The sequence below is a fragment of the Ictalurus punctatus genome, chromosome 13 (assembly GCF_001660625.3).
Source record: "Ictalurus punctatus breed USDA103 chromosome 13, Coco_2.0, whole genome shotgun sequence".
NCBI lineage: Eukaryota > Metazoa > Chordata > Actinopteri > Siluriformes > Ictaluridae > Ictalurus > Ictalurus punctatus.
This window is the reverse complement of record NC_030428.2, coordinates 9,212,988-9,225,000: the sequence shown is the minus strand read 5'-3', so window position 1 is coordinate 9,225,000 and position 12,013 is coordinate 9,212,988. Positions and strand designations below refer to the sequence as shown.

The 12,013-nt window shown below is 40.4% G+C and overlaps 1 protein-coding gene across 2 annotated transcripts in view; it reads right to left on the bottom strand.

Annotated features, from left to right (window-relative positions):
- rhobtb1 (Rho related BTB domain containing 1) overlaps window positions 1–9,511 on the bottom strand; it is a 14,777-nt gene extending 5,266 nt beyond the window's left edge. Inside the window, exons 1-6 of one of the 2 annotated variants that reach the window (XM_017482684.2) lie at window positions 9,236–9,511; window positions 6,131–6,326; window positions 5,884–5,987; window positions 2,744–2,929; window positions 1,584–2,542; window positions 1,279–1,397 (exon numbers count right to left, since the gene is read on the bottom strand). In XM_017482684.2, the coding sequence (XP_017338173.1) occupies window positions 1,279–1,397; window positions 1,584–2,542; window positions 2,744–2,929; window positions 5,884–5,987; window positions 6,131–6,310 (1,548 nt within the window). In that variant the 5' untranslated portion in view covers window positions 6,311–6,326; window positions 9,236–9,511. The remainder of the gene's footprint in view (window positions 1–1,278; window positions 1,398–1,583; window positions 2,543–2,743; window positions 2,930–5,883; window positions 5,988–6,130; window positions 6,327–9,235) is intronic. The other variant, XM_017482685.2, reaches the window with a different exon arrangement.
- Window positions 9,512–12,013: the final 2,502 nt, after the last annotated feature.

The window sequence follows — 12,013 nt, the reverse complement described above, 5'->3', positions numbered from 1 at the left end:
CAATAGGGTTTTTAAACACCTCAAAGTCACTAATGGGTTGAGAATAATCCAATATATAAAACCAAAAATATCCAGCCGACAGCAGAAGACGATTAACACACACTATGCAGGGACAAAGATGAGCTATGCTCTCGAATTGTACACCTACACAAGGAGGAATAACAACGTAGGTGCGTCTAATAACGTGGTCAGTAAAAATACACCGTGTGTAACAACCCACTGGTCTACTACCCAAATAACCCTTGGTTAGTCCTATAGAGGTTCCTTACAGAGGGATTGTGGGAGGCTCGTAAACTGCACATAGCAATCTTATCACAGATGGGCTACAGTGAGTAATTATATCTACAAAGTACATGGTGTGTAGGAGTATTAGATAAAATGAGAGAAACTCAGAAGATGTCCTTCTGTCTGTCCTAGGTCAGTGGAATTAAAGGTAGGCTGACCTCAGGCTAGGGGCGTTACAGTTTCACATTTTCATGATAACCTTATCTAAAAATATCATTGTATCAATCAACCCTTTCGAAAACACACAAGCCGCTGGTGAAAATCTTTGTACAAAGGTCTCTTAGCAAAAACCTTGAACATATAACCAAAACAAAAGGGAACAAAAACACCAAATCCCCCATTTGTTTACAGTAATATATATATATATATATATATACACACACACACATATATATATACACACACACACACACACACACACACACACATATATATACATATACATACATACATGTATATATATGTGTGTGTGTATATATATATATATATATATATATATATATATATATATATATATATATATATATATATATATATATATATATATATATACACATATATATATATATATATATATATATATATACACATACACACACACACACACACACACATATATATATACACACACACACACACACACACATATATATATATATATATATACATATACATACATATTCATACATACATAGGAAAAGTACTTCTTTAATTAAAATGTGCAGTATTTACTCAGGGTAAGTAGGACAGTGCCATCCCTAAAATAATGCTGTCCCAATTGTAAAGTGGTATGTGATGTTGACCCAGCACAGCACCATGCAGAAGAAAAAAAAAAAAAAAACTAGGCCTGAAAACTCAAAAGGTATCCAACTGATGCCTGGTTGTGAGAAAGAAAACCTGGTCTCCTTTTTCCCCCAGCCACACAATGCAAAGGACACAATTTAAGGAGGAGTGCATAACCGGGAGTGCACTGACATTAGTTTTCACACTCACCTCATTGTTCGCACTCTCTATGAACGATCCTCCAAACAGAGCAGCCATCCAATCACAACTGGAGATCAGCAAAGGCTTATGAGCATTGATGGTGCCATCATCCAACCTAAACACCACATCTTCCAGAATGGCAAAAGAAGACCATGAACGAAAGCTCTTGCAACATCAATGATTACTATAAAATGATTATTGATTAACAAAGTTATTGATTAGGCAAGATGTTGCAGCACAGATAGTGATCTTTCTATTTCTTATATGATGCTGCAGACAATAAAACTAATCTATATTGGAATCATTTCTTTTACCTGTGAAGGTGTCCTTGGCAAGACACTCCTTAATCCTGTTGGCTTTTCTCACATGAAATGCTTTTGTGATTTCCTTATTCATAAAGCCTTCTTTGTTCATGATATTCTCCACCATCATTCTTAGGTCAAAAACTTCTAGGATCTCAGCAATCTGAGCAATCTTCATCAGGTCCATCTCCCTTTCATTCAGTTCTCCTGTGTACAGGAACCGCAGCACTGCGCTGAAGGGACCCAGCTGGAAGGAGTTGTCCATCTGCACCACAGTCATGACAGCCGCTGTTCCCGTTACCGGGTTAACCACAGTTTCTTTGTGGATGTTCTGGAAGGCCTTGCACCAAAATGCCAAGGACAGCTGTTTGTGGTGGTGCTTGGCATTAAAGCTCATTACCTTCAGAGTCCCATCACTCTTGGAAGCCCGTAGGGAACTAGGTGAGAGGTTAGGCAGCACAGCCATGACTTCATCTGTGTCCAGGCTGAGGGTTCTCATCAGGTGTTCTCGTCTGTGACGCTCCGTCGCAACCATCGACTGGGACTCTTCAGAGATGTCCATCTGGAACAGGTCATAGAACTTGGAGGATGAGGTAGATAGGTAGATCTTGTGGGCAAACACATTGAAGTGTTCTTGAACAATGAACATGACATCAGCACAGAAGGGGTTCTCCAGCAGTTTCCTGGGGCTATCCTGGTTGTTCCGGGGACAGTCTGGGATCTTGATCAGTGGTGGGGGAGCTTTTGGTGGGAGGAACGGTGCTTGCAAGAGGGGCTTCTGGACCTTCCGTAGATGGGACTTCCAGAACTGAAGATGGCGTCTGGAGATGAGGGCAGCTCGGATAGCATTGTCAAAGATGTCTTTAATGCCAAACTGATCAAAGACACTTGTCTCATAGTATGGAATCCCCAACTCCTTGGCTACTTCCCGTCCTCTCTCTGGGGGCAAAATATCTCCTGGTTTTATAGGCCTGTTTCGAGACATGAGATACTTTAATATGATGCATTGACAGTAGGCAAGTGAAACAGATCTTGCTAGAAAAAGCCACATCATCTCATTACCTTAAAAAACAAATAAAATTTGGCATGAAATAAGAAATCTAAATTATCCTGGGGAAAAAAAAAACTTGAATTGCAGTAGAAATCTGAAGAATAATTACATAAGCAAATACCTTGCTAATGGCCGTCTAGCCCTGTTGACAGCCTCCAAGTCTGCATAGCGTAGGTCAAGCTGACACCCAACCAGAATAACAGGTGTACGTGGGCAGAAGTGTTTGATCTCCAGGTACCACATAGTCTTCACGTGGTAGAGGGAGTTGGGGTTGGCAATGGAAAAGCAGAGAACCACCACGTCAGACCTTGGGATGTGAAAATGAAAAACAGGTAGCTCTGGCAACTGCTCAGCCATAAATCAGTGTCATACTAAAACAGGCAAGACACCACTTAACACGGCATGCTAACAAAATGTGCAGCAAAGTATGCTGTACATGACAGGAGCCAAGCGGCGTCCATAGCAACACCATAGTCCTGTAATGTTTGTTTGGCATGCAGACGAAGGACCTGCCTGCAGGCTCGATTCAGGCTTGACAATGACCTTCTGACAGGATGTGAAAAGATTGCCTTTGCTTGACACCCACGTCCCTGAAGACGTCTGTCTTATGCAGCAATGAACAACTTTGGCAATGCTTTTTGCTGGCCGCCTCAATGAGGACCAATTCAAACATGGGAAACTAAATGACAAACGAAACAAAAAAAAGAGAAAGGAAAAAAAAAACCAAGAAGGAGGACATGCAGACATACTGACACGTGGCTGGCATACCTTCTCGGAGTGAGGTTAGTACACTGTCTATGCTGACAGGAGGAACACCGGCAACCATACAAGAACAGTGAACAACGTATGATCACCCCTTCGTCATCGTCCACCAAAGGAATTGCGAAGCACTCGCTGACAGGGCAAGCGATGGACGCAGCTACCACACCACAGAGTCAGACTGGAAATGCAGAAAGTTATAAAGAAGCGAGTGGACTTGAAGACTTGATCATGATCAGACTCGCATTAAGGTGCCCTATGAACAAAAACAGGCACAGAACAATGCTCCGTAGTTGTTGGTGGCCCTTACAAATTAGATCGTAATATTATTAGTTTTCTCCTCATTTGTACCAAAACAATCTTTGAAAGATATCTTGGAATAAGACACCTCATCTAGTCTCTTGACTCTTTTTACACCTTTGCTAAACACTACTGTATGTCAAAGGGAAGTGATCAGGAAGGAGCTCTATACATGGGTGTGCTTTATACACGGGATATTACACAGCTCAGATAACATCTGCTGAGCTAAAAACTTTCTGGGAAGTCAATGGCCTACTGAAAGCACAGCCTCTCTGGCCAAAGAAGAGCTGATAACCAATCAGCGCTGCAGTGCAATCCTGTGCCAATCTTGGTCATAATCAACGTACTGCTCTGGAAGCATTTAGTAGGAAAGGAAGTAACATGAGGGTCAGTGACCACCAAAACGCAGGTCAGCTTGATCAGGTCAATACATCTGGAGTAGCTAACCTACTGACTACAGTCAATTTGCTAAGGAATCACACCAAAATTCTTCAGCCAAAGCCTATGGTAAAAACACAACGTGAACGTTCCAGTACTTGTCACGTATTAGCACACAGCTTGCTAACCAGTCTGCCAAGAGTTTGCAAATAATATACAAATCCTATACAAATACTATTACAAATTGGTCATTACCTACAAGGTCATAAGTTTGCAGTGCCCCATATATGTATTTCTAAAATCAGGTTTTTTTTTTAAATGTAAAAGCTGTATTCATGACCTTTTGGTTTACAGCACAGTGTCTCATTACTCGTTTCTAATTCAGGTCCAAACCAATCAGCATTCAGGAGATGCTCCCTCTCAGTTCACTTCTCCTCGCAGGTAGATGCACGAGGCATCGAGATTAAAGTGATCCTAAAAGGAAACTAAATATATGGCAACTCCACTATGTCAACAGCCTGAAATACTGTACGTCTTCAAAGTCCACAGTTCCTCTCATAACGACATGAATAAGGATAAAGGACGTTGAGGTCCAGTGATCACCAAGAGGCTGCCCTAGTATCTTTGTGCATACAGGGCTGATTGTATGGTTTATAGCCTCAGCACTTTTGTTTTATTTTTAGGACCCTGTAAAGCGGGGGAGAAGAGATACGGCACCACAGAATGGACATATAATTCCGTTTAGAAGGACAACTGGCCCAAGGACAGGGAGAGCGGCATGGTGTGGCAAGGGTCACTGTGTGCATGTGTGTGCCTTGGTGTAAATTTGCTGACCGATGCACCAAATCAAGGAGGAAGCGTTCTCTAATTTGCTCTCAGCGAACAGACATAGCATTCAAGCAGCGTGACTGCTGTTGTCCTGTTTTCTTACGAGCCTACTTTGAGAACTGTCAGAAGCAAGAAAGGCTAAAAGCCTTTCAAACCGTAAAGCACCATCTGCCACACACTTGCAAAGAACACAAAAACCTTGCTGGGAAATATCAGTATAAACACTTGTGCCCTAAAGGATAAGTACTTTTTACTGTTGTTAAGAGGCATTTCGAGTAATTTCTACCATTTGAAACTGATATGAGGATTTATATTCCATATTCATATGCTCAAACCTTCATAGATGGTAGCGCAATGTCATATTTGTTTATAGGATGCTTTTTGAATGTTTGCCAAAGAACTTATTTGAACTAACAAATCACACAGTGCTCAGAATTCAGCTTCATGTCATTTGAAATAGAAGTGGGGTCAATTAGAGGGTACAACAGTGAGCATATTAATATGATTTACCTCACAGGTAATGCAGATTCAGTATGAGGTGCTCGGTTTCATACAAACTCATACCAGTATGAACATGTACTTTACTCGCATTCGTTTGAAAATGCAAAAAAAAACAAAAACAAAAAACAAAACAAACAAACAAAAAAAAAAGACATGAGAACACCGCAGGTGATGGAAAAAAAACCCCCAGGAAGTCATACGGACTTAAATCAAAGCTCTATAAATGGTTGTGATGGATGCACGAGCCATGTTATATTCATATCTCTTTTCGGGAAAGGTTTCAGATTTCTGTCTGATATTTGTTTAAAACCTGAAAAGGATCTGAGCGCAGGACGCTGCAACAATTTTACTGAAGCTCTTATGTTTATTTACAGAAGGGATCAATAGTTGCGGCTGTGTCTTCAGAGCAGATCTTATTTAACTTCCGATTTTGTCTAGTCTCTTCTAGTAACACTGCGTATACAGTTACATATCGTTAAAATTAGCTTGCCTTACCTGCCGTAGGCAAAGCGCCGGTCTTTGTGGTGGTCTCCGAAGGTGTCCCACAGCCTGAGGGACACACTGACATCATCCACCACGTCTCTGGAGCGCTCCAATACCTGCGTGCAAACATATTTATCATCATCAACATCATCATCATCACAGCCTGATTTTGCCCAGGAAAACATTCAAACGCCTTCATCAACTTCTTCACGCCTGCTTTACTCTTGTTTAATATGTATAATGATCACGGGAGCTTTACCTCTTGGCAGACTCGGTACTGATCAATAGCCCAGACTGTAGGGACATGAGTGGCCAGCAGCTGGTACTGGGTCAAAGTGGTGTTACAGGCTCGGGCACAAATAAGGCGAGTCTTCCCTACAGCGTTGTCTCCCACCACAACACACTTTATTGTTTCTACGTTGGGTCTTTCGTAGTCCATTCTGCACGCCAATGTCCTGTACATGGAAAGGATTTGATATTCAGCCACGGAAAGTTGTGTTAAGGCACAGGGAACAAATAAAGCATCTAAAGCATCTGATCACATGCTTCTGAATACATGAGCCGCAAAGATTACTGACCTTGGCTCGGAGTCATTGAAAATCTAATACAGGACTTCATGTTTTCACCCACCCAAAATAGTCGCCCTGTATCTTGTTCTTGCTGAGCCGAACAATTCAAAATATGTCCCCTTTTATAGTGTTTCTATAGTGCGAGGATATTAACATTCAAACTATGACAGATCATGAGGTTTTTACAGAATAATATTTTAATGAGGAAATGGGTTGTTTTTTTTGGTTTTTTTTTAAATCCCATCACTGACAAATACTCCTAACTGGAGTAAATTTAAATTTATATGAGATTATACAGGCTTTTTAAATGGGTTATCATTAGAATGATAGATTTTCCTTGCAGCTCTTAAAGTGTATTCAATATACTAGTTTACACATTAAACTAGATTTTCATAAGAATAAATAGAGATTACGACTTTCTGTGCTTGGCCAATAAATTGTAGTAGAGCATCATAGAACATCATATAATAGTTATATAGTGCATCAACATAGTGTAACCTTATTATGAGGAGATTATCATTTCCCAGTCAGATTTTATCTGATTATACAGCATGACACAGCATTATTGATGCTAATCACTTTAGTCATTACACAAAACAGTGTAAAGTGCATTATGGGTATTATGTACAAGATATATATAATCTATTGGTGTGTGTGTGTGTGTGTGTGTTAGCTATTCTTCACACTGCTTTCACAATACTGCCAACATGTATTACATTCTTAGGTAAACGGATCCTCATGGGTTCTTCAATCGGTTCTAGACCATAAAACGGAACTTTGTTCCCCAGAGAGACAGTCATAGAACCCTTATTTCTAAGAGTGTAACGTAAACATGGTTTCATTTCATATACAGGGGGGTCAAAAGTCTGAGAGCGCTAATGAAAATGCTTCAGATTTGCATTCAAATTTTATTACAAATTATACTACTGACAACAACTCGAGTGAAATGTAGAATCTTTGAAATATTTACATGAATTTCAGAGTTTTGGTTTTTGGCACGTCCTCTTTTTGGTTTAAATGAGACTGTGGACTCGAGCTGGCATGGACTCCACAAGCTTGTACAAAACCTTAGGATCCATTTTCATTCAAATCCACCAAAGTCTTGTCTGAACAAATGCTTCAATAGAAGAGATTATGCATTAGGGAAATCTAACAGTTAACAGGGTCAATATCACAAATTTGCTTACACAGAAATAGTGCCGAATCTTGAATATTAAATATTCAAGATATTGAATAGCATTTAATTTTTTTGTTTGAAATAGTTCAAAATTCTAAAAACCTTATGTTTAAAAGAATCCCAGCAATTCAAATTGGGTGTCAGACTTGTGTGTGTGTGTGTGTGTGTGTGTGTATGTATATATATATATATATATATATACACACACACACACACACACACATACACAAAAGACAGGTTTGAGAATTTCAGAAATTGCTGATCTCCTGGGATTTTCATGCACATTAGTCTCTAGAGTTTACACAAAATGGTGTGAAAAACAAAAAACATCCAATTAAGCATCAGCATCAACAACTAGGGCAGTGGTGGCATAATTGTTAAGGCTCTGAGTTACTGATGGGAAGGTCGGGGTTCAAGCCCCAGCATTGCAGGCTCTGGGTTACTGATCAAAAGGTCAGGGGTTCAAGCCCCAGCGCTGCCAAGCTGCCAATGTTGGGCCCTTGAGCAAGGCCCTTAACCCTCTCTGCTCCAGGCACGCTGCATCATGGCTGACCCTGCGCTCTGACCTTAACAGGCTGGGATATGTGAAGAAAAAAGCATTTCCTTGTACTGTAATGTATATGTGACCAATAAAGACTCATTATCATTATGCCACAATCTAAGTCACTGAGATTTTTTTTCCAGATCCTACTGTCTGACGTGAACATTAACTGAAGCTCTCTTGACCTGTAGAAAATTGCATGAATAAGCAGGCATACTAGGTGTTCCTACTGTACTAAAGTATGCGTTGAGTGTATATAGAACTTCTTCAGAGCTTAACTTGTGACAACATGGACTACCTAAATCAATGCTATGATGAAATCTATTGACCAGCACAAACAAACCCACTGATGAGGACCACTGACGCAACAAAAAAAAAAATACCGAACGCCTTTCCGACAGGGTGCAGGTTTAGGCATTTAGACTAAGCTCTAAATCAAATTATTCGGCTGCACGGGGATGCTTAATGTGCATGTTCACCTTGAAATGCATTTATACTTCTACAGATGCTGTGCCATAACAAAGTTTTCCTGAGCACACTACAACCCACCATAGCACTTACAGATCACTAATGCATATTGCACATTGTGAGTGAACAGACTGGAAAACCATCAGAGATGCATGCATGAGGTAGCTATTGTTGATGTTTCCATTATCTGACCTACAACTAAGCAATACCACTACTGTACTGCGACCTTTCAATTAGTAACATGAAGCTGCCCTGTGGATAAACATTAAACATGTAAGTTAATATGAAGATTGAAAACTGACCCTGTTGTATATTTCTGCACAAACAGCCACATGTGACTGAAACACAATGGAAGACATCACACCTGGTAGGAGGCTACGTGCTGTAGTACCAGTGTAAACAAGGAACAGGTAAGTGGACAGGTAAGTGCTGGACTGTGGACACATATTCACACATACATACATGCATGCATGCATGCATGCATGCATGCATACATACACACATACACACATACATACATACATACATACATACATACATACACACACACACACACACACACACACACACACACACACCACATCCCTCCTCCACCCTACCTACACCTACCGTGTCTTTGGGGTTGTGTGGTTTTGCTCTTGTCTGGATTGAAGACGTGCACTAAGACGACCTGCGCCTTGCCTTGCTTTATTTCCCCTGCAAAATGAACTCACCGAGTGCTAGCTGTGCAAATGCAGCCAGATCATTTCCTGATCGCCTCCCAAGCCCCCCCAAAAACAAATCAGAAAACGAAATGCGCTGAAGCTTTAATGATGCACTGTGTCTCGCGCTTTGCTCGCCTGGCTGCAGCCTTCACGCGCTCTGACTCTCCATTCAAAAGCGTTATTAAGGAATCAGCCGCAGCCCCCATGATGACGCGCACGCGCCCTTCCTCCCTCCCTCCCTCCCTCCCACCGTGACGTCAACGGGCCGCGTGCTATTTATAGCGGGCGTTACGGTTTCATTCAGGAAAAACAAACAGAGTGCGGCGTTTCATTCAGGAAGCTTTAGAGGGCTGGCTCATAACCGTGCTGTTCAGTCATGAGTGAAGGCACATTGTCGACACATTTTGAAAACAATAAACTTTACTCCATTACTTAATGGTTACCATGGTTATCAGACTGTGAACCATGATGCTACCGTTGTTTTGCTACTGTACATCATGGTAGCTATGAGTATGTTAAACCATGGTGCTAATACACTAATACACTTTTATTAAAGTTGATATACGTGAACAAAACCACAAGGAAAAATAGCTTTTTCAATCATTTATTCAACAGAAATATCAATAATATGATATTCTTTTGTGGAAAAGTAAGTACATCCTGGGCCTCAGAAGCTAGTATTGCTCCCTTCTTGTAGGCGTTCGGTGTAACTGTCCACCAGTCTGCTGGAATTTCTGACCACTCTTCCGTGCAGTATTCTTTCAGATGCAAGATGTTTGAGGGTTTTCTTGCATGTACTGCCCGTTTCAAATCCCCCCCACAAATTTGCAATGGGACTCAAATCCGGGATTCGTCTAGGCCGTTCCATAACCATCTATTTCTTCTTTCTGAGACATTCCTTGGTGGATTTGCTAGTGTGCTTAGCATCACTATTCTGTTGAAAGGTCCACTTTCGGTTCAACTTTTGGACAGATGGCCTCACATTATCTTCAAGCGGTGGAATCAATGAATGCAAGCTGTCTAGTCCCTGAGGCAACCCTAAACCATAACATTTCCACCACCGTGCTTCACAGATGGTATGAGGTGGTTCTCCTGAAAAGCTGACTTTGGGTTGCACAAAACATGTCTGCTGTTACTGTGGCCAAACAACTCTATCTTTGATTTGTCTGTCCAGAGCACATTATTCCAAAAGGCCTGCCCTCTCAGAAAATATCCTACACAATTTTTGTGTTATTACAATTTCACACATGCTGTGTTAAATTATTCAATAAATGTGTTTAAAAAAAGAAAAAGAAATTCACACAAGTGACCAACACAACATGTGTTAAATTTAAAGGGTTAGCTAGCTGGATGCTATCACCGATCACAGTAGGGATGAGTGATGCTAACCTAGAAGCTCACCTGAGTTGATAACATTACTTTAGTATACAGCTTGCGGTAATGTTAGATATTCCCACTACCTTAACGATAACGAGTTAACGATAACCTAGCATTACAGTTATTCACCATGATGTAATACAGAGAGTGGCTTAATGTTAACTACATTTAGCAAGTGTTTTGGACAAGGCAAGCTGTAGTAATTAGCATTAGAATGATGGGGTAGGGCCGTGTTTCTTCATGTATTCGGTGAATGTTAATGCTGGGTAACAGGTGCAGAGAGTCAGTGGCTAACAGAACTTAGCTAGCTCAGTAATGTCCAGGCCAAAAGTCCTTCACAAGGTTAACATGACAAAAAGAGAGGATGGGGGTTACAGTAGGTTGTAATGCTTTTCACTTTCTCTGTAATGTTGGTTAAATTAATTAGGTTGTGCAAAAAAATTGGTGGTGAGGTGCTAAAGGCGGGAAAATAAATATAAAAGTTAGCTAGATTTTCCTGGTGAGTCTACAGCGTCATTTTGTTCATTAGGAGAATGGAGGTCACATTTTGGGATTCTGTAACACAATTTCTCAGTTAAAGCCCAAAGGCATTTGTCCATATTTTGTAGCTAATAACTAACCAACACTCTTTTTGCTCTTTTACAGCTTTTCAAATGGAAGGGAGTGGGACTCTTGTCTTCCCAGATGGCAGGGAGATCTGTAAGAAGATGCATCAACTCCAATTCTTACATCTGTCAAATGTTTAAATGATTTTAATAAATGTCACCTGCATTTCATGCAATTGTTTGTTTATTTTATGAACATTTTAGAATTTTAGCCTACAAAGAAATTGCATTTTAGGAGAATTATAGGGAAAAAGTATAAACAACACATCTCTGTGTTATTTTTTAACACATCTTTGTGTGGATAGGTTTAACACACAGCATGTTAAATGTACTAACACACTGATTGTTGAAAGCAACTAGACATTCAGGTGTGTTCAGAATAAACACATGGTGTGTTCTTTTTAAAACATCTGTTGTAAGAATGTGGTCTTTGCCTATATGCTCATTGGAAAACTGTAGTCTTACAAAAGCACTCTTCTCATGCAGGTCAAATTTGTGCAATCTCTTTCTGATTGTAGAAGCATGCACTTTGACACCAACAGCTGCAAGACTTACTAGCAGATCCTGTGTTGAAATTTTGGGTTCTTGGAGACTTTGTCTTGTTTTTGCATCAGACAGTCTGCTCTTGGGCTCAATTTGTTGAGACGGCCGTTTGAAATCAGCACTATTTGAAGATGATTTTCCTTACAGTGGAATAATTA